The sequence below is a fragment of the Erpetoichthys calabaricus genome, chromosome 7 (genome assembly GCF_900747795.2).
Source record: "Erpetoichthys calabaricus chromosome 7, fErpCal1.3, whole genome shotgun sequence".
In the NCBI taxonomy this organism is placed as follows: domain Eukaryota; kingdom Metazoa; phylum Chordata; class Cladistia; order Polypteriformes; family Polypteridae; genus Erpetoichthys; species Erpetoichthys calabaricus.
In genome coordinates this window covers 98,513,161-98,538,616 of record NC_041400.2, presented here as the reverse complement: position 1 = coordinate 98,538,616, position 25,456 = coordinate 98,513,161, and the positions used below count along the sequence as shown (strand labels likewise).

The 25,456-nt window shown below is 35.5% G+C and overlaps 1 protein-coding gene across 1 annotated transcript in view; it reads left to right on the top strand.

The window, feature by feature from the left end:
- The window catches only part of manba (mannosidase, beta A, lysosomal), a 65,321-nt gene that overhangs the window by 14,389 nt on the left and 25,476 nt on the right, over nucleotides 1-25,456 (top strand). The window contains exons 2-7 of the mRNA XM_028805207.2: nucleotides 1,767-1,861; nucleotides 6,620-6,725; nucleotides 6,813-6,983; nucleotides 11,224-11,347; nucleotides 12,387-12,565; nucleotides 18,696-18,803. Of these exons, the coding sequence (XP_028661040.1) occupies nucleotides 1,767-1,861; nucleotides 6,620-6,725; nucleotides 6,813-6,983; nucleotides 11,224-11,347; nucleotides 12,387-12,565; nucleotides 18,696-18,803 (783 nt within the window). The remainder of the gene's footprint in view (nucleotides 1-1,766; nucleotides 1,862-6,619; nucleotides 6,726-6,812; nucleotides 6,984-11,223; nucleotides 11,348-12,386; nucleotides 12,566-18,695; nucleotides 18,804-25,456) is intronic.

The window sequence follows — 25,456 nt, the reverse complement described above, 5'->3', positions numbered from 1 at the left end:
AAGAGTGTAATGATGATTATTGATAAAGGGTTGCTCATAGTGTTCAGGTTTGGGTCATCCTCAGCCAGCCATGCCTTGCTCCCATTTGGTGTAATTTTTTGGCATCGTTTTCTGTGATGCATCAAATTTAGAAAGTGAAATTATTGCTGTTATCAGGCTGTTGAAGAACTGTGTTGCTATATATTGTTGTTCAATAATTAAGTCGCTTATTAGGATGGACCTGTGACAGTTCTTCAGAGAGGACTCCAAATCTTGGCAGTTGACAGGAGTTTGTAGAGGCCTATAGGTGGTCATCCTTTTGTAATATGCACAAAAGTTTTCCAAACCGACATCTGCAGTGATTTTCCTTCCGCATCTATAAAGACATACTGTATACATTATGTCAACTGGTGACTCTAAGTTACAAGTATGAGCATGAATGTGGGTTAGTGAATGAATGAATGAATGAATGAATGGATCCTGCATTTAGCTGCTGTCCTGTTCAGGACTATTTTCTTTCTACCTTACACTAGTGCTGTTGGAATTGGCAGAACTGCCTAAGACCCTGAATTGGATTAAGCAGCTTTGAGAATGTTATGTAAATAATCCTATTTAAAACCCACCCTTTAAGTAAAATATATAATGTATAATATGAATATAATTTATAAAGCAAATTACAAACATTTACAATTTGTACTACAACAGAGCAGATGTTTAGATTGCTTAAAAATAAGCCTATTCACCTTATTTATTGTAAAAAACCTAAAAAATGTTTAGTAATACTATTTGTAATATGATTTAATAAGATATTTGAACCATAGCCATCTTCCCTTTCCTTTAGCTTCTTTGGTATTTTGTCTACATCCATTCTCATTATAGACCAAAGTTTAATAATCAGAATGACACTGTCATTGGTACTAACTACAGTAAGTACTTCTGTGTAGTTTGTGGTCCATTTCTCTTGTGAACCTATTGCACAAAACTTAAACTGTTTCAAAACAATTAAAGCATGTGTTTAAAGTTAGTGCGAGAGCAACAATAATTAATTTACCTTTATAGTCTTGTCACCTCACACATTCAGCATCATCGCAAATAAAGTAAACTGCATGGCATTGTCTAAACATAGGCTCAGATCAGTATAGCACACTACTTGAAATTGCAGAAAGAAAGCAGACAGATCTTGTGCATAGTAAATTTAAATATATATTGCTCCTCTGTATTTCATTTAACAGTTGCTAAATGTGTGCACCCTTAGGTTTATCATAGCAGAACAGTAACCCACTAGTTAATGAAGTTTTATAATTTCCATAACACTGTCACATTCTCTTGTCATCTTCCTGACATCTGTGTTAAGTAATTGGCAAGAATATGGAAGCAACTGCTGAAGCATCAAAACTACAACGCTGCTGAAATTCACCAAAGGTAAAAGATGAACACTCCAAGGATAAAGAAAAAAAAACACAATAGGTAGATTTGCAAACTTATTTTATACCAGATTTCAGTAATTTATGCTATCAATGCTCTTCCTTTTTTCCAGAATTATGATTTAAAGACAAAGTAAAAATAACATCAATGTAAGAGAAAAATGAGGCAGTAAAAGGCACTGCAAAAAGCAAATAACAATTACTGGTTTTATTGGATAGGTGGATAGATATAAAGTTTCCATTGTCTTGTTTATATAAAATATTTACAGTATATCCTATTATTCATGAAATATGTTGTTCAGCATACTATAAACTGTATCTGTCATCTATAGATGTTTATTAAAATGTTTGATTTCTTTTTAGGATCCCTATTACAGGTTCAATGATCTTATATATGGCTGGATTTCCCATGACAACTGGACATACTCAACAACCTTCTCTCTGCAATCCAGCTTCAGGTAAACAACATTTAATGCTGAATTAATGACTCAGTGTGAGGGATACAAGTAGTTTGCACCTTCATACTGACATGTTACTGAAACACATTTGTGCATTTCTTTCAATTTCATTTTGCAAAAAGCAATGCTAGATATTTTTCAATAAGGAAGCATAACCACAGTAGAGTCTGAAGACACAAGGTTAGTATGACTCTAGATCTGCACTTGATTGTTTCTTGTACTTTGTTTTGTGACTTTTTAAGCACTTAGTGTTTAGTAGAAAAACTAATTCCTTAGTAATTGTCAAATAAACTGCTGCATTTTGTTCTTGAAAGTCTAGACCTTGCCTATTCAAATGGCAGCCCGTGAACGACTTGTGGCCCAGAAGCAAACTCTGAGTGGCCTAGCCCATGTTCCCTCACGAGACGCAGATAAAACCCGAGAAAAACACATTTTGCGATCCTTCAGAAATCAGAAATTCCTACAGTAGTACAGACCATGTATGCAAGGAGCAGCCTAGCAACATTCAGCCCACAATGTAGCACGTTGTTAGATATCTAGAAGTGGTGGTAGTAGTCTGTGATAGTATGACAACCTGTCGAGTATGACACACAGGAGCCTCTTCTCTGGGGGAATCTCTACCTGCTCCCCTCCTACCCTGATCCTATTACTCAGGAGGAGGTGCCCTGAGCCCCCACAAAGTGCTTTCCCAAGAGACTCCACCCCCCACAGCCCATGCTGTAGCTAGACATGTCACAATATCAACATAATATGGGACGTATAACAAAGCCTTGTCTAAACAGACATGAGGTGATTTAAAACAAACCAGTTTTTCCTCATTGTGCAGTATTCGTTGTAATAATGTGTGTTAGTTACTGTTATCACTTGTTATGGATTTGTGCACTGATGGCTTTTATAGCATTGATAGTTCTTTTTTTATTCTGTGAAATGCACCATATTTAATGTTGCTTGGTTTTACTGTGGGAATAATGTGAGTAGGACTCTGGATGCCCATGGGATATATGGCAAATAAATCATTCAAATGAAAAAGTTGGTGTTTCACTTAACTGCTCAGAATCTCTATTGCACTCATTTTTCCCATAAAAAGATGGCATAATTTAATGCCGTGTACAGTATGTTTGTGTGATATTTCTTTTTTTATAACTGAATTTTCCAAATTGTTTTCTTGAATGTTTTTTCTGTTTCACTATGTACTGCCTGAAAATAAGATGACATACACTTTCTTAGTGAAGTTGTAACAAAAAGAATATTTATTAATGGAAGTATATAGTAAAAGTCATGGCTTTAAAATGTTTAAAGAAGCATCTGTCCAATTTACAATCAAAAATATGGTCACTTCTATTTATCACTGTAATTTGCCCTGAATAAGTGCATTGCTAAATTTCTTGGTGTCTCTTCTCTATAACAAGGTGCTGCCGTGTGTCTGCTATTGCAGGCATACGTTTTGCTCCTGAGTTTAACATATGATAGCACAATGCATAAATTTGTTACCACATTTGTAGCTGATATTTATTGTAGGAGATCCTTTGTTTATTATGTTTGTAGACAATTTTTAAACTGAGTGATATAGGCAATTCCTATATGAAAAAAATGTGAAGCAGTGGTAGTGTTTTATGGGCTTCTTTTTCTTATTGTAATATTTCAATGAAGATTACAGGGGAGGGTTAAATTAGTTTTAGGATAGTTGCAGTCCTTAAAGAATACATTGTCAGGAGACATATAACTGCTGGATACAACTGGTAGTCTTGTCCACTAGACAAATGATTAGTTTACAAATTTGATGATTCACATGAATATGTACTTTGATTAACACACTTTTAACTGAAGAGCAGATATGATTGCTAAGAGCACAGTTGCATTATATTCCAGTTTTGCTTAATATTGTCCTAATTAGGGTGGTGAAGGCATTCCTTTATCTGTCATGCAACGGAAAATTAAGTCTTAGAATTTGTAAAATATGCAATCTTATACTGAAGAGCTGTCTCTCAGTCAAGCAAGTTTCTAGTTCAGGAAATAAATGTACAGTGCTTAGCCAAAAGCAAAACACCTTTCATATTGTACTTCTAAAGTGATCATGTCATTAATATCTACATAAATGGCTTTTGGTAAAAAGGAGCTTTGGTGTTAAAGTTTGATTATTTTATGAATGCTTCACTATAAAATTTAAAATTACATGGCATAATATCGTATAGCATATAATGTCTGGTTAAATGAGTTTCAAATAAATTAAAAAAATTTTAATTGTAATTTGTCTTTAATTCTATTTACCTTTGGTATAAAGCTGTTCGGTGAAAAAAAAAAAAGAAAAGCACGTCAAAAACAGCCTCAGACTCTAATTTCTGAGATTTTGTAAATGAATGCTATGACTGGAAAAGTTGCCTAATGTGATATAACTATAAGACTACATGAGAAAGTTAAAAATGTTTGGAAATTAAATTGTCTTTTCCTATTGCTGGGCGAATTAGGCTGTATTTGGCAGAGCACATAGTGTAATCATGATTACACAATAAAAATATGTTAATGAGCTGGCCTAATACATATAATAATAATTCATAGATCACCTAGATATCCTGATTTTGTTATTTGGTTTTTTAAATAAACTACGGGGCTCGCCAACCCCCGTGTTTGGTTAATCGGATATACAATTTTAAAAGCTTTTTTTTTTTCTTTGGAATTATTTTAATTTCATTATTTGCACTTTTACTCTAAAGCTTCAGTTAAAAACAATATTTGGAATTACCTTTTCTTCAAGATTGCATTGAATTTTGATTCCGTTTTTGGAGATACATTGTGACATCGCAACACATAACTGCCCGTGAGTGAATATTGTTTCTTTTTCTCAAATAAATAATCCGACTTTTTCTAATATTTGTCCCTGTGATTTATAATTGTCATAGCAAAAGCTATTCTCACGGGAAACTGTAAACATTCTAATACGAAGGCCTATCAAGATCTCCTTTGGTGTCTAATGTTATTTACGGAATATATACTACATTACCTTTCTTGTCGCCTGTTAAAATTTGCATTGCTTCTCGGAGATCATAAATATACACCTGACCAAATTGTGTTTTCTTCGCAATTAAACTTGTTGTTGCTTTAATTGTTGCGGAACCACAGATTCTCATAACGTATGGTCCATTATTGTGTAAATCTATTGTTTGAGCATTGAATGATGCGAAGGCGAAAAGATTATTGTAGACTCGTATATTTTGCCTGTAGTGTTTATAGATCCTGTGGTTGCCTGGCACCCTGCCCGGGGTTTGTTCCTGACTTGCTTCCCTGTGCTGGCTGGGATTGGCTCCAGCAGACCCCCGTGACCCTGTTTTCGGATATAACGAGTTGGGAAATGAATGACTGACGAACTGTTTGTGGATTTCTTTTTCCCCAAACATCAAATCTTTTAATTCTCTTGGATACGCCTTCTCATTGTGTACGAATTAGATGATCTACAAGTCTCTGACTTAAACTTCAAAGCCTTACAATATTTCCATAGTTCTGACATATCATCTATGTCCGTATATTCGATCTCTATTCGCCTTTCCGTTATTTCACCGAGTAGTAATTTCTACCATCTTTTTTGATACTTTAGAATTTTTCTGCTTTTATATTCTGTAACTTGCTCTGCATGTATATCGCACCTACATTTTTTTTTGTGTCTTTTGTATTCCACTGTTTTCATTATCTCTAACCTGCTCTGCATGTGTTTCACCCCCTTGTTTTTGAACATCTTTATGACGTTTTACTTTATTTTCTACTCTTTGTATTTTATTTCTGACCTCGCTTTCCCTGCTATTTTTTCAATTACACCTGGTCCGTGATGATTATTTTCCCCTTTTTCGAGTAATAATTTCCGTTTGTTTGCGCTAATGCAATCTTTACTATCTTTTTTTTGATACTTTCGAATTTTACTGCTTTCATATTCTTTAGCTTTCTCTGCATGTGTATTGTGCCATCGTTTTTTTTTTTAGCTTTTCGAATTCCACTGTTTTCATAATCTCTTATCTGCATTTTTTTCTCTCCAACGCTTTTGGGTCTCTTTTCTCCATGCTGCTCTTTCTTCTTCGCTTAGTCGTTGACGTTTCATCTAGAACGTATTGTCCTTATGCGCTTTATATGTGCTGAGAGCACAGGATCTGCGTCTGCTAAAAGCCTTTACACGACTGAATGTTTTGTTGACCGTGGTCTTATTTGAAAATGGTTGTAAGTAGTGCGTGACTTGCAAGAATCTCATGTTCCATGTCCCTGCGAGACGGTCCTAGGATAATCTCTTGGCACCAAATCTCCGGTTTAAGGTCCCCGCGAGAAGCTCCGTGGCCAATCTCTTTCATCTCATGGGTCTTTTAAGTGTCTTCCAAGAAGATCACGTCTCGTCTCCCTGTTCTCCCTTCCAAGATTTTTTTTTATAATATAGAGAGATACAAAAAGCAGTTTTGATAACACTTTTAAGAATAATTATTGTTTTCTTTTAAATTAAGTACAAATCTTGTGTTAGATGTTTTCCATTTAATAGGAGTGTGTCCCAGTATTTCAATGTATTGTAATTTGTAGGTATACATCATTCCTAGTATTAAGAATATAAATCTGTGTTCATATTCTTGAATATAAATCTGTGTTCATATCCTTGATAAGAATAATGTGGCTGTTCAAACAGTTAACTTTTATTTACAGTATTTACTTTATGAGAGTAGAATTTTTAAATGGACTCATTAAAATGCAAAATATTAAACCAAGAACACATTTCTTTCCTTTCACACACAGGCAGCAAAAAAGGGTTAACCTTATTCTTGAAGGCATTGATACAGTAGCAACTGTTTCTGTTAACAAAGTTCTTGTGGGGAATACCAACAACATGTTTCTGAGATATGTGAGTTAAGCTTGCTTTATTATAACTTGCTTCACAAGTGAGTGGACATTTTGTTATGTATTCTACCTCTTTTTGTTCTTGTTTTAGAGTTTTGATGTAACAAATGTTATCAAAGAAGTAAATGTTCTAGAGATTGCCTTTACCTCTGCGGTTACTTATGCAGCAGCACAGTGGAATGCTCATACTTCATATCCTGTACCTCCAGTGTGTTCACCACCAGTGCAAAAGGGAGAATGCCATGTCAATTTTATCAGAAAGGTAACAGCATCATTTTTGGATCTTGCTAACGTAGAAAATATAAATGGTGTTAGAATGTTTTATTTTGAGTTTCATAAGTAAAGACAACACAGTAAAAAAAAAAATAGTAATGGTAGGCAACAACATAGATCCCACCCCACCTTCCTAAAATCACCCTATAAAAAGGGGGCCTATAGGACTAAAATTACTGTTAAACTACTGACTGGAACACAATCCCTTCATTTCAGGGGCTCAAAAGTAATTGGACAAATTAAATAACTGGAAATAAAATGTTCATTACTAATACTTGGTTGAAAACCCTTTGCTGGCAATGACAGCCTGAAGTCTTGAATTCATGGACATCACCAGATGCTGGGTTTCCTCCTTTTTAATGCTCTGCCAGGCCTTTACTGCAGCGGCTTTCAGTTGCTGTTTGTTTGTGGGCCTTTCTGTCTGAAGTTTAGTCTTCAACAAGTGAAATGCATGCTCACTTGGGTTAAGATCAGGTGACTGACTTGGCCATTCAAGAATTTTAAGAATTTTAAGAATTTTGCTTTAATAAACTCCTGGGTTGCTTTGGCTGTATGTTTTGGGTCATTGTCCATCTGTATCATGAAACGCCGCCCAATCAATTTGACTGCATTTAGCTGGATTTGAGCAGACAGTATGTCCCTGAACACCTTAGAATTCATTCAGCTGCTTCTGTCCTGTGTCACATCAATAAACTCTAGTGTCCCAGTGCCACTGGCAGCCATGCCATCACACTGCCTCCACCGTGTTTTACAGATAATGTGATATGCTTTGGATAATGAGCTGTTCCACGCCTTCTCCATATTTTTTTCTTGCCATCATTCTGGTAGAGGTTGATCTTGGTTTCATCTGTCCAAAGAATGTTTTTCCAGAACTGTGCTGGCTTTTTTAGATGTTCTTTAGCAAAGTCCAATCTAGCCTTTCTATTCTTGAGGCTTATGAGTGACTTGCACCTTGCAGTGCACCCTCTGTATTTACTTTCATGCAGTCTTCTCTTTATAGTAGACTTGGATATCGATACGCCTACCCCCTGGAGAGTGTTGTTCACTTGGTTGGCTGTTGTGAAGGGGTTTCTCTTCACCATGGAAATGATTCTGCGATCATCCACCACTGTTGTCTTCCGTGGATGTCCAGGTCTTTTTGCGTTGCTGAGTTCACCAGTGCTTGCTTTCTTTCTTTCACCAAACTGTAGATTTTGCCACTCGTAATATTGTAGCAATTTCTCAGATGGGTTTTTTCTGTTTTCGCAGCTTAAGGATGGCTTCTTTCACCTGCATGGAGAGCTCCTTTGACCGCATGTTGTCTGTTCACAGCAAAATCTTCCACATGCAAGCACCACACCTCAGATCAACTCCAGGCCTTTTATCTGCTTAATTGATAATGACATAATGATGGACTTGCCCACACCTGCCCATGAAATAGCCTTTGAGTCAATTGTCCAATTACTTTTGAGCCCCTGAAATGAAGGGATTGTGTTCAAAAAATGCTTTAGTTGCCTCACATTTTTATGCAATCGTTTTGTTCACCCCACTGAATTAAAGCTGAAAGTTTGCACTTCAACTGCATCTGAGTTGTTTCATTTAAAATTCATTGTGGTAATGTACAGAACCAAAATTAGAAAAAAGTTGTCTCTGTCCAAATATTTATGGACCTAACTGTATGTTTAATTTACAAACTCTTCTATTAACTTGAATTTTCTGATGTGATATATAGAACTGCTCCATGACGTTTTACCTGCTTATTCTAAATCTGACATTGTGAGGATTTAACAGCTATTGTATATATGACATTAATGTTAGTATAGACTGCAAAAAGCAGTGTCCTCCTGAGTTATCTGCTCTATGGAAATACTCTTTGTCCTTGAAAATGTATCCTCTGTCCCAGAATAAAAAAGTAAACCAGTAACCCATATAAATAACAATAAATACCTATTCACTGTTCTACGTTTATATGAGGGACAGGAAATTTAGCTGAACTGCTTTCTTCATAATAAATGTATCCATTGTCTTTAAGTTTCAGTCTTTTATATCTGGATCTTTGTCATTTTTTGCAACCTTCCATTTGTCCAAAGCAATTTATAATCTGAGGAAATTTCAACTTAAACCCTTTTTTGATATTCTATTCAGAGTCAAACAAGTGTTTGTCTCCAGTTTGTTTACAATATGAGCACTAGGCAATGCTAAATATTTTTTTCTTTAGTTGTACTTACTCAGTCAGTTTATTTTAATGCCATATTGTACACAGAATGCTGTAAATGTTTTTCACTGATATTGGGGAAGTGATTAAAGCTCTTTACAGATAAGTATTTGCAGTATTTCTCTTATCCTAGACAGTCACTTTTTATATATAATGTAGTTAAAAATGTGATTTTGGGGAATATGATAAGCTGAAAACTTTCTGTAGAATACACTCTTTTGTCCTCATTTTGAAAATTTTAGCATTCTTGTTGCTCCTTCCATGCAAGACTGAAGAGGCATGCTAACCAACATACCATAAACTACTTTCAGCATCTCTCTTTGATTCTCATCAGAACAAACCTGCAGCCTTACCATTACACAGGTTTTTAAGCACGGCAATAAACCTGGCCTCAATAATTGACTCCATCCATACAATTCAGCACTTTTCTCCCCTAATATCAATGCCTTGTCTATGTTTCATAATAATTAAATATTTTGGTAGAATGTCTTAGAAAAATTTTGTTTCCACACAGAGGCCACTGTTTCAGCAGCTTCTGTCTTGGCCTTCAGGTGCCTTCTGTGTAACCAAGTATCTAATTAATCATCTAAATAACTTCTGTTCAGCGTCTGGTTTTTGACAGAAACAAGTCCACTATGATTTAAAACTTTCCAACACTTCATTATGCAAGTTATATTTAATGTTTGTAATTCCTCAATATGAAACATTACATTAATTTATATTAAACTTTGGCTGCCACATACTGTATTTGCCCAACTCTGAATTCTGCTTAGGTTCAAAGTAACGATTTTGCATGTTAAAAGGTGTCTAGTCCACCTTATTTATTGTGCAGACCTCACATGGCCTGTTAGTAACATACTGTTATGCATATCCAGATCATGAATTATATGAATTAAAAAAAGCATCCTACCCAGCACTGATTCACAGGTATCTTTACATTAACATCAACTAGCACCTTTAGCCATAATTTGATGCTTCCTGTAGTTAATGTGTGTGTGTGTGTGTGTGGATGTATGTACTTTTTTCCCCTCTGTATATATATGTTTGTATGTGTGTGTGTATATATATGGTTTGGAAAGAGCAACATTCTACTTTTAAGCAGTTCTTACTCAATATAGAGCTTACAGTATTTTATGGATTTAACACCAGTGCCCAAATCTTATAAGTGCATGAAAATTAGAAATCAATTCTCATAGTAAATAAAACTTGTATTTTTGTTACTTTTGGTGCTCTCGTTTTACCTTGTCTTAAGATTGTAGATTTTGCTTTTTCATATATTATCCACATTTTATATCAAGTGGAATAGATAGGATATTCTCAGTCTTATAATTTTTACTGTTGTTTCCAAATATTTTATTGAAAAATACTGTATGATGAGTCCCTTGCCTTGTATGTATCCCCTTGTTAACTATCATTTGTGTTTTTTTTAAATAAAAAAAAAAACAGGAGGCAGTTATAGATTTTTAACATTAGAAAACAAGTGAACAAAAATTAAGCCCAAAAGAGATTATTGTGTCAAAACCTTTAAGATCTTTATGTAGGAAAGGACCTCAAAACTGATTTGTTAGAATACTATATATTCCATAGGTAATTACAGAATCTACATAATTATTTACTACTTCACATACTTTGTTGATTATCTCAATCAATGGAAAATTGTTTAAGCTTAATCACTTATGAAAAAGAATAATCTTCAATTACAAAAGGGTTATGATGAGAGCTTGTAATTCTCATCATTTCACTTCCCATCATGTTTATGTGGCTTATTGTGTACTTAGCTGAAACACAAAACCTATATGCATTCATCAAATAAATCCATTTTTTTTAGTTATTTTAATTATTTTAGGCTCTCGCAGTAGAAAATGTTTCACATGGTCTAAAGTAGACCATTGGTAGAATCAGAAGGTAAAGTGTTTATAATGGAAAAAAGGCCATACAGTGAAGGTTACAACATGAAGTTTTTATGTTTGTTAGAGTTTATTTGCTTAAAGTAAAAATTCATGCCATTGACATGGTTTTTATTGTCTTTTTGTAGGAACAGTGCTCATTTAGCTGGGACTGGGGACCTTCCTTTCCAACCCAGGGAATATGGAAGCCTATTGAAATTGAAGCTTTTGATATTTTTCAGTTGGTGTATCTTACATCAGTTCCCAGTTATGGTATGTTTTTTATGTTTGTGAAATATGCAAACATTCATAATATAATTGAATAAATAAATTTGCAATACATCAGAGAGTCTGGTATTAAACAGCTGAAATGCAAACTATAATTCTTAATACATTTTTACTTTTTTTCTTAATAATCATTTTAGAGAAGGATCTCTTGTTAAATTGTGATTTTTCTGGTGACTTTATATTTTAGTTGTATTTCTCTTTTTTGATGTCTGGCATTTCTTCATTTGTAATGTTGGCTGTCTTGTAGTGTAGTCAAGAACATTCCATGTTTTTTTCAAGTTTGTGACTCTCTCTCTCTCTGCCACTGTTTGTCTGTTGCCACTGTCTTTTGCCTACTCGACACTTGGTTTATAAATGGCTTTACTGTTTCCTGGTAGTGCCCTTAATTACAGAATGGAATAATAACTAGCATCATACTTTACCAGTGCATGATTCCTTCACTGTCTTCACTCTAATTCTTTTATAGCCCTTAGCTCTGTTTCTGTCCCATGGTAGCATTATCAGACTTACCCTTGCCCATTAGGTAACCTATCACAGCCCACATGTATGAGTTAGGTAGTTAGAAATTAAAAAAAAAATGTGTTCTTGTATACATGAGTGTTCCCTGTAGTGGACCAATATGTCTACCAGAGTTAACTCTAGTCTTGTGCCTAAAATTGCTGAGGTCTGCTCCTGGTCCCAGTCATTCTAGTTTTGAAATAAGCAAGTACATTCAAAGCAGCCAGATGGCAAGTAAACTAGAATTAAAAACTATAAAACATGACTTAAATGGTAGCAATGATGTCCATGTGTTATCTGTGCTGTCTGCCTACTTGCCTTTTTTAAAGGTCTGATAATATCTTGCAGTATTGCTGTTCTTTATATGATTTATTTACAAAATTATGAAAATATATTGAGATATGCAATGTAATATATTTTACTACATATATCTTCCTGTATTATTTACTTCTTCATACCTGACTTCAATTTCTAGCCCTTTTGCTTTCTTTTGATTTGGTTTAATGTCATCTACATTAATTTGCAGATCTCGTTTCACAGCAGTGGAGTATTGAAATTGAAGTGTACTTAGAATTACTTACTCTGATGAGACAAGTTGAAGGAAAAGTGATAATCCAGATTCCCAAATTAGAAACCCTGGAATTGCACAACTTCATACTTCAGCCAGGGGAGAGTAGAATCAGACTCATCCAGGCTATAAATAAGGTAAACTTGTATAAAGAAGTTGAGAATGGAGCTTGTGGAATAGTTTTGTATTTAGTACATTTTTATGCAAGTTCATATTTTACAAATTTATTAACAAGACTGATGGTGACCAGATTAAAAGGTTATTTGAATATTTAATTTTATATTTGATAAATTTAACATACTGGAATAATGCTTTATGGATTACAAACCAGGATAGATGTACAGTCATGGCTGAAATTATCGGCACCCCTGGAATTTTCCCAGAAAATGCACCATTTCTTTGTAAAAAATAACTGAATTCAAGCGCTTACTATAACCATCAACAAGCTTGTTACACCTCTCAACTGGAATTTCCGACCACTCTTCTTTTGCAAACTGCTCAAGGTCTCTCAGATTTGAAGGGCGCCTTCTCCCAACAGCAATTTTGAGATCTCTCCATAAGTGTTCAATCGGATTTAGATCCGGACTCATTGCTGGCCACTTCAGAACTCTCAAGCGCTTTGTCTTCAACCATTTCTGGGTGCTTTTAGAGGTATGTTTGGGGTCATTGTCCTGCTGAAACACCCATGACCTCTGACACAGACCCAGCTTTCTGACACTGGGCCCTACATTGCGTCCCAATATCTTTTGGTAGTCTTCAGATTTCATGATGCCTTGCACACAGTCAAGGCATCCAGTGCCAGAGGCAGCTAAACATCCCCAAAACATCTTAGAACCTCCACCATGTTTGACTGTAGGTACTGTGTTCTTTTCTTCGTAGGCTTCACTCCATTTTCTGTAAACAGTAGAGTGATGAGCTTTACCAAAAAGCTCTACCTTGGTCTCATCTGTCCACAAGACGTTCGCTCAGAAGGATTTTGGCTTCCTCAAGTACATGTTGGCAAACTCCAGTCTGGCTTTTTTATGTTTCTTTGTCAGCAGTGGGGTCCTCCTTGCTCTCCTGCCATAGCGTTTCATTTCGTTCAGATGTCGATGGATAGTTCAAGCTGACACTGTTGCACCCTGAGTCTGCAGAACAGCTTGAATATGTTTTGAAGTTGATTGGGGCTGTTTATCCACCATTCGGACTATCCTTCGTTGCAGTCTTTTATCAATTTTTCTCTTCAGTCCACGTCCAGGGAGATTAGCTACAGTGCCATGTGTTGTGAACTTCTTGATTATGTTGCGCACAGTGGACAAAGGAACATGAAGATCTCTGGAGATGGACTTGTAGCCTTGAGATTGTTGATATTTTTCCACAATTTTTGTTCTCAAGTCCTCAGACAATTCTCTGCTCTTCTTTCTGTTCTCCATGCTTAGTGTGGCACACTCAGACACACAACAGAAAGGTTGAGTCAACTTTTCTCCATTTTAACTGGCTTCAGGTGTGATGGCTATATTGCCAGCACCTGTTTCTTGCCACAGGTGAGTTCAAACAAGCATCATATACTTGAAATAAAACGATTTACCCACAATTTTGAAAAGGTGCCAATAATTTTGTCTGGCCCATTTTTGGAGTGCTGTGTGACATGATGTCAAATTTGGCTTTTTTTCTCTGTTTTTTCGTGTTGTTCCAATGCACATAAAGGGACTAAATATGTGTATACCAAAACATTTGTGATTGCAACAATTTTCTGGGAGAAATAGTGCATTTTCTGGGAAAATTCCAGGGGTGCCGATAATTTCGGCCATGACTGTATATACAATTAATTTCATAACAATGCATACTAATTGGCTTCATTCAGTAAAGAGAGTCCACCACTTCCAGGTCTTTAGTAGCTCCTCAGTAAAACACACTAGCAAAATACTATAGTCGTCTCTTGCATAGTCCATTGTCTTGTCTAATTTTAAACACTTCCAAGAGGTGAAACATAACTATACATTAAGCAAATGTTAACCTGTTCTTTCTTTGTATTTGGTCTTCTGTGATCCATGTAGGAGGACACATAATGGACAAGTTATCTAGCTGTAAATGTAAATGAACAAAAATAAACCTGTGGGGTTTTGATGTTTTTTTTGTTTTTTTTTGTTTACTGTGACCTACATTAGTACATAAATGTATTAGGGTTTAATAATCTGAAAATATCCACTTTAATCTCTTTGTTTATTTCATGGCTAAAGACAAAATTTCGACTTTAATCTCAAACTGTCCAATTCAATCTCAGAGTTTATTCAGTCATTAAAGTAGAATATCATAAACTTCATCTTAAATTCAATTTAATTTACTAGAGTTTGTCAAACCCCATCGTAAATAAAGTAGCATGTTAAATGCTTCATATTCTAAGTGCTCCCCAACCCAGTCATTAATTGCTGCAGTCTTCTTATATAGACTCCCTCTTGTGCTGAGAGGAGCTGCAGGCAGCAATCATCACACAGAATACATTAAGTTCATGATATTACAGCTAGCTGTCTGAACTATTTAGAATACTAAGATTTTTACATTTTAATTGTGAAATAAATTAAAATGAATTAAATTGAAGCATCTATATTACATTTTACAGAAGTGTTAAACTTCATTTAAATAATGTATACTGTTAATAATTTAACATGTGGGGACACGGTGTCTGAGCAGTATTGCTGCTGTCTCACAGTAAGGGGGTCATGTCCTGGGTGTTCCCTGCTTGGAGTTTGTATGTTTTCCTGGTTGGTTTCCTCTGTGTGCTTTGGTTTCCTTCCAAAGCCATGCAGGTTAGGGGATTTGGTGATAGTAACCTGATGCTAGTGTATGTGGGTGGTCATATTCACCTTGCGATGAGCTAGCGGCTCATCCAGGTATTGTTCCTGGCTCACGCCTGATGCTTACTGGAACAGGTGTGACCTTGGATGGATGGATGGATGGATGGATGGGTGGAACAATTAAACATGTATAATGATGATTTTTCATTATTCCTTAGAACAATAAGAACTCAGTGTTCTAAGTTTATAACTAGTTTTACTTTCACAAAGACATTTATTGTGATTGGTTATGTGGAGAAAGAAAAAGAAAGGATAAGAACTGTGGTGTTTTGCATAAACGGTGCCCCCCATGCTATTTGGGACAAAGACACATTTTTCTGTGATTTACTCCTCTGCTCCAGAGTTTAAAAATTACAAATCAAACAATTCAGACTTGATTAAAGTGCACATTGTAGACTTTAATTTAAGGGTGTTTGCATACATTTTGGTCTGTCTGTAGAAGCTACAAAGCTTTTTATACATGGCCTCCACTATTCATGGCACCATAGTAATGTTTAGGATGTGGTAATGGCAGGTATATTAAAGCAGTCATATTTAGTTCTATGTTGAATATCCCTTGCATGTAATAACTGCTTAAATTCTGTGATGCATAGACATCACCAGGTCCTGAGGATCCTCTCTGGTGTTGCTCTGCCAAGCCACTAATGCAGCCATCTTCAGCTCCTGCTTGTTTCAGGGCTTCACCCATTAAGATTTCTCTTCAGCCAACAAAAGACATGCTAAATTGGATTTATATTGGGTGACTGGCTTAGTGATTCAATAATTTTACATATTTTAGCTTATAAAAACTTCAGTGGTGCCTTAACCATATTTTTGGCATCATTATCTTGTTGTAGGATGAAGTCGTCCAATGAGTTTGGAGGCATTTACTGGAGCTTGTGCGGATAATGTTTCTGTACATCTTAAAATTCATTGTGCATTTGCTGTCAGCAGTTACATTATCAATAAAGAGAAATGTGCCAGTACCTGTGCCAGCCATACATGCCCAAACCATAACACCCCTGCCACCATGTTTAACAGATGAGGTGATATGCTTTGGATCTTGAGTAGTTTATTTTAGTTTCCACATTTTGGTCGTGCCATCACTCTGATACAGTTTCATCTTTGTCTCGTCTTTCCACAAGATGTTTTTCCAGAATTCTGCAGGCTCTTTTTAATAATTAACAAACTGTAATCTGGCCATTCTGTTTTTGTGACTAACTAATCATTTGCATGTTATATTGTAGCCTCTGTAATTCCGTTCGTGAAGTCTTCTGCAGGTAGTAGTCCCTGACACATGCACATCTGCCTCCTGAAGACTGTTTCTGATGTGTTGGATAGGCGTTTGGGGCTTTTTCTTTATCATAGTGAAGATTCATCAGTCATCAACAGTGGAGATCTTCCTTGTCCTACCAGTCCCTTTGTGATTATTAAGCTCACCAGTGTGCTCTTTCTTCTTAACGATATTCCAGACAGTTTATTTAGGTAATCCTAAGGTTTCACCAATGTCTGTAATGGTTTTGTTCTTGTTTTCCAGTCTCATAATGGATTCTTTTACTTTTATTGGTACAGCTGTTGTCCTCATGTTGAACAAAGGCAACTACAGACTCCAAAGGGCAGAAGCAAGCCCATGTATCTTATACCTACATTACTGAAGCAATGAAACACACCTCAGTAATCTTCAACATACCACCTGTGAAACCAATTATCCCAAACAATATGGTTGCCTGAAATGGGGGTTGGGGGACCATGGGTAAAAAGTGTTGTGTAGTGTTCACTTTGATCACGACTGAATTGTTAGATCTGTAATTTTAAACTGTGGAATAGATGGGTAAATCAAGGAAAAATATGTCAATGTCCCAAAGATTATGGAAGGGTAATGCATGTGGTAGAAATCAACATCTTAATTAAAGAAAGAAACTTGTCCTCTAACAGGACAAATCAATAATTAGGCAGAAGAAAAGCTTGTCCATCTGCGTCATGTATTACTATTCAGCTAATGCTTGAACAGGGAGCCTTTTTCTACAGCATGATCAGAATGTTCGGAGAAATAAAGGATAGACGTTCATTTTATAAAGTATTGAATTTGCATACAGTTTCAATCAATGCATACATTTTACTCTGATTGGTTTATTGGTTTACACATCAGGTAACTTAGAAAATAAAAGTCTATTTTTGTTATACTCCTGTTCCTCCTGTATTGTTAGGTTTAGCCATTACCCTTGAAATTTCTGTGTATGTGACAGCTGCCCATTCTGGTTATTCACAGGAAATCTGCTGACTTCTTAGTCATCCTTCAGTACAGTGTATAGATCATCTTTGTCTTTGTTGTTCACTTGACATTTATCTGTTTTCTGACATTTATTAACCTTTTATGTTGTTTCTTTAAGAGGAATGCTATATTTTAATGTGGAAAGGATATCAAAACACTTAATCCTAAATGACTGTGTGACCCCTAAGTCTAATTTTTCTTCCACAGTAGTTAAAATAAAACTCTTGGACAAAATGCTAGCACTGGAAATGCTACACTTTATTTATAGGCATGAGAGACATTTTCCTTTTATCTTTGAGCTGAGACAAGGATGTTTTATCCAAAGTCTGTCTTACAGATATATTAGGATAGTTAAGGAAATACCACTACTAATGTTAAGAGTAAAATAGATTGGTTTTGAAACAAACATGTCTGTGTTTTCTTCTAAGCTTTTGAACACTTCTTATATGTCGGTTTTGCATTTATCATATTATTCTTATATTAGTTTATTCTCATTTAACGAAGAGTTCTTGCAAACTGTGCATCATTTAAAAGCTTTTTGAAACTTAGTCTTCACAGGGATTATGTTGAAAATAAAACATATTTTGTTTTATTGGTGGTGCTTCTCCTGACAGTTCATGCTCAACATATTTGAATTACTCCAGTATGATTTGGCCCCCTTGTGTTCTGTGTTAGAAGCCACTGTCGTTTGTTGTTGTTGTTTTGTTTTTCTTATATACAGGTGTTGTTTCTTTATAAGTGACCTATTTATAAGCTGTTTTGGTCGAGAATGGAACTCTGTTTTTTCATTAAAACAGCTAATGCTATTCTAGCACAAATATCATTGGAATATAAGTTGGTCTTCATAAAAAAATATAACTGTAATAAAAATGATTTAACTTTTCTAAAACAAGTCTGCCTAATGAGAAGAAGGAAACTACAAAAAAAAATCTGACAGCAGCAGAAGTTTTGTTAAGTGAAATGTAAGAAGAAGGAAGCACCAGTTAAAAGTTTTAAAATTTTACATAAAAATAAACCAGGTGTTGATAGTATTCGCAAAGTATAACCATTTTGTAAAATTCTCTGTATTTCACAAAGATTTTTGATGTTCTATTTGCATCTTATACTAATGAATTATAACACTGCACATTGCATTTTACATCTTTGCACTTGTTAAAACCATTTTTAACTTTTGTTTTAAAGAGTGTTCCTGTTGATTTATGGTGGCCTCATGGACATGGAGAGCAAAATGGGTATGATACTGTAATCAATATTTCTATGAATGGGCACAGTATTGAAAGAAGGAAAAAGGTGAATATTTTGTTTTACTGTTTTGCTTTACAGAGCTGTGTATTTAGATGTATTTAAAGAGCTTCTGTAAAAACAAAAACAAATTACCCACCCTAGGGAACAAATAAAGTTAGTTCTCCCCCTCCCTCTCCTCTCTCTGTCTGCCACCCACAACCCCCAAATGCATATCTCTTTTGTTGTATTTTCTGCAGTAAGCCTTGTATGTTACATTGAACCATATAGATTTTGTGAATTGTTTAAACTGAGAAAATATTTTGTAATAGTTTTCTTTTTTTCTCTTAATTGCTTCCACTATTTTAAAGTTTTAACTCTATGAACAATTTTTAGTTATGTACTTTTAATCTGAATAGTTTAAATTATTTAAACTAAACCAGGTCCTCTGTTAAGGAAGTGTCAGGCGTTGTTGTATAAATCCATAAATTGCTGAACTGATATTAGTAAGCATCAAAATAAACAGTAGTGTCAGTAATTTTTGACATATAATTTTAGCACTTGATATTCCTGTGAAGAATAATTAGAAATCTACAGCCTGATGAAATGCCTCTCTTTTCTTGAAGCAAAATGCTTTTCTCAGCCCATGATCATTTGTTCACAGCTCTAAAATGGGTGGAGTCCTTTGTCACACATTTAGTTTCAGCACTCTGTTGCTAGGCTGTTGAATGTACTGCAAAACAACTGCTATTCACTGTAATTTGACCATTGGAAAAGCCATACATGCAAACTGCTAGCACCTACAAAGCCTTGCAGGAATTAAGCACATGGCACTCCATAAATGGATGATGCTTAAGCCTGCAGTGGAATGGGCACTATATCATAGAGAAACTATGGTGCATACTTTTAGACTTTGTCTCTCCTGCTCCTCATCCTCCACCACTGACTGCCTGTTTCTTCCAAATACAAACTCTGCATGCTTCATGCTCTTACAGTGCATCTGGAAAGTATTCACAGTGCATCACTTTTTCCACATTTTGTTATGTTACAGCCTTATTCCAAAATGGATTAAATTCATTTTTTTCCTCAGAATTCTACACACAACACCCCATAATGACAACATGAAAAAAAGTTTACTTGAGGTTTTTGCAAATTCATTAAAAAATAATAAAATTGAGAAGGCACATGTACATAAGTATTCACAGCCTTTGCCATGAAGCTTAAAATTGAGCTCAGGTGCATCCTGTTTACCCTGATCATCCTTGAGATGTTTCTGCAGCTTAATTGGAGTCCACCTGTGGTAAATTCAGTTGATTGGACATGATTTGGAAAGGCACACACCTGTCTATATAAGGTCCCACAGTTGACAGTTCATGTCAGAGCACAAACCAAGCATGAAGTCAAAGGAATTGTCTGTAGACCTCTGAGACAGGATTGTCTCGAGGCACAAATCTGGGGAAGGTTACAGAAACATTTCTGCTGCTTTGAAGGTCCCAATGAGCACAGTGGCCTCCATCATCCGTAAGTGGAAGAAGTTCGAAACCACCAGGACTCTTCCTAGAGCTGGCAAGCCATCTAAACTGAGCGATCGGGGAGAAGGGCCTTAGTCAGGGAGGTGACCAAGAACCCGATGGTCACTCTGTCAGAGCTCCAGAGGTCCTCTGTGGAGAGAGGAGAACCTTCTAGAAGGACAACCATCTCTACAGCAATCCACCAATCAGGCCTGTATGGTAGAGTGGCCAGAAGGAAGTCACTCCTTAGTAAAAGGCACATGGCAGCCCACCTGGAGTTTGCCAAAAGGCACCTGAAGGACTCTCAGACCATGAGAAAGAAAATTCTCTGGTCTGATGAGACAAAGATTGAACTCTTTGGTGTGAATGCCAGGCGTCACGTTTGGAGGAAACCAGGCACCGCTCATCACCAGGCCAATACAGTCCCTACAGTGAAGCATGGTGGTGGCAGCATCATGCTGTGGGAATGTTTTTCAGCGGCAGGGACTGGGAGACTAGTCAGGATAAAGGGAAAGATGACTGCAGCAATGTACAGAGACATCCTGGATGAAAACCTGCTCCAGAGCGCTCTTGACCTCAGACTGGGGTGACGGTTCATCTTTCTGCAGGACAACAACCCTAAGCACACAGCCAAGATATCAAAGGAGTGGCTTCAGGACAACTCTGTGAATGTCCTTGAGTGGCCCAGCCAGAGCCCAGACTTGAATCCGATTGAACATCTCTGGAGAGATCTTAAAATTGCTGTGCACCGACGCTTCCCATCCAACCTGATGGAGCTGGAGAGGTGCTGCAAAGAGGAATGGGCGAAACTGGCCAAGGATAGGTGTGCCAAGTTTGTGGCATCATATTCAAAAAGACTTGAGGCTGTAATTGCTGCCAAAGGTGCATCGACAAAGTATTGAGCAAAGGCTGTGAATACTTATGTACATGTGATTTCTCAATTTTTTTATTTTTAATAAATTTGCAAAAACCTCAAGTAAACTTTTTTCACATTGTCATTATGGGGTGTTGTGTGTAGAATTCTGAGGGAAAAAATGAATTTAATCCATTTTGGAATAAGGCTGTAACATAACAAAATGTGGGAAAAGTGATGCGCTGTGAATACTTTCTGGATGCACTATACATGGAGTGGGGATTTGGGGGGATCTGCAAGCTCCATCCCACCACTTGGGTACATTTGTTTTACTTGGAAAAATTTAATGGACGACAAAGACCAAATTTATTTTCAACCCCCCTACTTAAGAAACCACACACAAAATCTCCAAGGCATCTGTTTAATAACAAGGAACATCATTAGACAACCTATGGAAAAGCTCTTACCCTGTAGTGAAATGTTTGTTGTCTCTAGTAATACATTCATAGTATCCTTAAAAATAGTGGTAAAGTGCTAACTCACATATTCTAAGTCAATGGGTAACTGATGTTATATACTGTTTGAAACTGGAAAAAATCAAATTCGCACTTAGAGGATCTGTACAAAACGTTTTCAAAACCTGGCAGGATCTAATCAATAACATTTTAGAATAAGCATTTAAATTGAGGAAGCAGGTTCTCTCCCCTCTTTTACTCCATTTATCTTTATTCATTTATTATTTTATCTATTCATTTGTCTTTACTAACATAATATTTTACACTGCTGGCCTAGCTCTCTTTCTCAGGAATGGGGGTTGATTTGTTTTGAACCTTTTTCTTTCTTTTTTTTTCTTTTTGTAAAACTTGAGTTATGTGTATGGAGTGTTGTTTGATTTAAAATTCAATAAAATGAAAATATACTTCAAAAAATTTTTGGTAAAGTCTAAGCTCCTGGCAGTTTCATGACAAGTAACTATTTTAACTAAACTATGAAATCATATGTATATCTACTGCCATTAGTAAAAATGATATTGCATCAGTTTTCTGCAAGAAGATAAACAGTAATCTTAACAACATTACAAGTATAATCTTGATAAGTATAACTAGGACCTACTTTCTTATAGCTTTTTAAATGTCTGCTTCAGTACTTTCAAATGGATAGTTTTAGGGTAGTACTGTACTTCAAAACAATCTGTATCCAATTTGGATAGAAACACCAGAAAAACTGCCCTGTCTAGTATGTGCTGAAAGATTGCTACTGTCTAGTGATTCAAAGTGGCTGTTTTTCTGAAAATGAAAATGCACAGTTTTTACTCACTGTAAGCACATTGTTAAACTTGCAGACAACACAAACATATTATTTAAGAGTACATTCTTTAAATGTGCATTTTTTTCATAAATCTATGCTGCTGTAACATGCATCAAATACTGACTTCAAGAATATTTCACAAATAAATTGCACATATGGATGTGCTGTTGAAAGGTACAAAATAATATTAATGTCATTTTTTTCATACAGTCCTAAGTAATCCTACATTAGTAGCAGTCTTTGAAACATTATCTGTAAATCCTACAAATAGATAGTTCTTTCAGAGAAAGGTCATTATTTCTTTATTTTAAATGAGTTTGAAGCTTAATGCTGTAGTTATTAACTATCATAGAAAAATAAAAACCTTGCTGTGGTCAAGTGTATGATATATAAGTTACTGTCTTTGACTGACTAAGCTTATCACATCATATAATTTGAGGTGTTTTACATACCACAGCTGCTGCATGACAGTTGCCTTCTGTTTACTGAGGTCACGGGTATCATTTAGGCGTACACGGAAAGCACAGATGTTGCAACCTTCATATTTGATTTTAAGTTTCTTCTAAAATCTTCATTGTGGTATTTATTTTACATGTACAGTGCCATCTATAATGCACTGTTATAATGTTAGACATTATAATACATGTTACAGTCTTGTTAGTTTTAGTTATCATTTGGTGTCTGTTTCATGCAACGTCTTGGTCTGCTGAAGTTGCTTACACATTCCAAATTTTTATAGTCTGTATTACAAAAACAGTGTACATTTACAGCAGAGACAATGTCTAGTACTGACCAGAAAATGCTGCTATAAAACAGGTTTAATTTGATTGGTATATTAACAATGGTTTATAAGAATGCTGGTTTCTAGAGTATATTGGATGGCTCAAATATTAATGCCTCAGAGCAGAGATTAGGGCAATATGTATTTAGGACAGTATTTAACACATTTTCACTATTAAAATGAATATAAATGCATTTAATACCCCTATGGTATATAGCTTGTCATGTACTATAGAAACCTTCATCTAATATAAAGTGTAGAAGTGTCTCCTTGTTTATCACAGTTTGTAACACACAAATAGCTCTTAAGGTCATCTCAAGTGCGTAATTACTATGCAAAAAAATGTCAATCTCTGATTATGGAGGTAAAAAAGCACATGAGGTCTAGCTGTAGTTCTCTAGCAAACAAGGTAACAGAGTGGCACTGAAAGTGAGAAGTTTTCAGGTTTTTTAAATAAGAATCAAGGGAACAAGGAAGTAAGACTGATGATGAAAGCCAAATCATGCTATTTAAAGGAGTGAGTAAGCAGAATGGGAAGAACAGATAGTTAAAAGATAATTAGAAAGACTGAACATTTTCCAAAAAGCACTGGGCTCTGTACTACATGGGGTGGAGGGCTAAGATATGGTACTGAGTAAGCAATATGAATGATTCATAAAATAAGGCACATATTATATAAGGTGGGTCATATTTCTTTCACAAAAAATTGTTCATTCCACTTATGCATTTTGGCTGTGTTCTGTAATGTTTTTTATTCAGATGGAAAAGGATGTCAGTGTATATTTTTAAGTGATCCATGAAATTTATCTGTCTAATTCAGAACATAGACACAGATGATGTACATATGCAATGTTGTTTGCACTCTTAAAGTAAAAATTCCTCTTTAGTCTGAAAATTTTTAGGTGCAGTGCATCATGTACGTCTGCTCCACACATATGTATTAATACAAGCTTTTTTTCACTATGAGACTATGTTAAGCAGACTTCAGGTTGAGCGTTTTGAGCAGTGAGAAAAGCGCTATATAAATGCAAAGAATCATTTATTATTATAGGTTTATTAAAAAAAAAAGGATGAAAGTAACTCAGTACATTTGCAACCGTGTCTGTATCATCATTAAAATCAACTGATTGAACATTACTTTGCCATTATTATTTTGTTTCTTTTTTTGTTAATGTGATAGATCACACCAATATTTTTACTTTTAACATTTACTGTCAATGCATATGTAGAAATATTGTTGAAATATTACTTAATTATATATATTGTAAGATTTTTATGCATGAACACTTTCTTTGATGATAAAGAAGCTTTTAGCAGGTGAGATGTTGGAAATTTGGGAAAGCTCTTGGTCCACAGCCATAAATATGTGACCTCAAGAGTTTAGAGATCACCCAATGGTAGGCTGTAGTCATTCTAAAAGGACTATAGCAGTGGTTCTATAGTAGAATGATATTTTTTTTTTATCTCTGAGATGATCAGCACTAACATTTAGTTAATATGGAGTTTCTTACATCAGTGATAGTTATTTTTCTCAAACTGCAACACTTTTGTGTGCAATATAATAAAGGAAGGTAAAAAAGTACTGTACTGTATATCCTGCATCTGTAAAGATTTTGAGCACACTTTTTAAAAAGGTGTCTTTTGTCTGCATCCGTCTTCCACCAATATTTTCCAAAGGAATTTAAACTGCAGTGGTATTTGAAAGCTCAGCAAGCTATGATGCACAGTGTGTTCTGAGACCTTTCCCTCATGGCCAGGACTACATAATATGTATATACATATCTATATATATATATATATATATATATCTATATATATATATCTATATATATATATCTATATATATATCTATATATATCTATTATATCTATGTATATATATATATATATATATATATATATATATATATATATATATATATTATATCTATATCTATATCAATATATATATTTACCCCCTGCTCGCTTTGCTCGCCCACCCTTCCCCGGGGCGCACAACGCACCAGCCACTTTGCGTCTCTGCCGCTCATGTTGTGAAGGGGGGTGGGGCTGAATGAACGCTAAGGAGATGCGGTTGGATCAACTGCTGTGCTGCTGCCGAGCTGCGTGTTCTGTTTGTCGCGCTGTGTGTCGATCATTTAAAAGCCTGTACAGCAGCTGTCCTTTCCCCTCACTGCCTTGTCTTGCGGAATGTTAAAGTGTTTCTTGCGGGACGTAAAAGTGTCTCCGAGAAAATCATGTAAGCTACAAGAGACTTTTGTAAAGTCTTG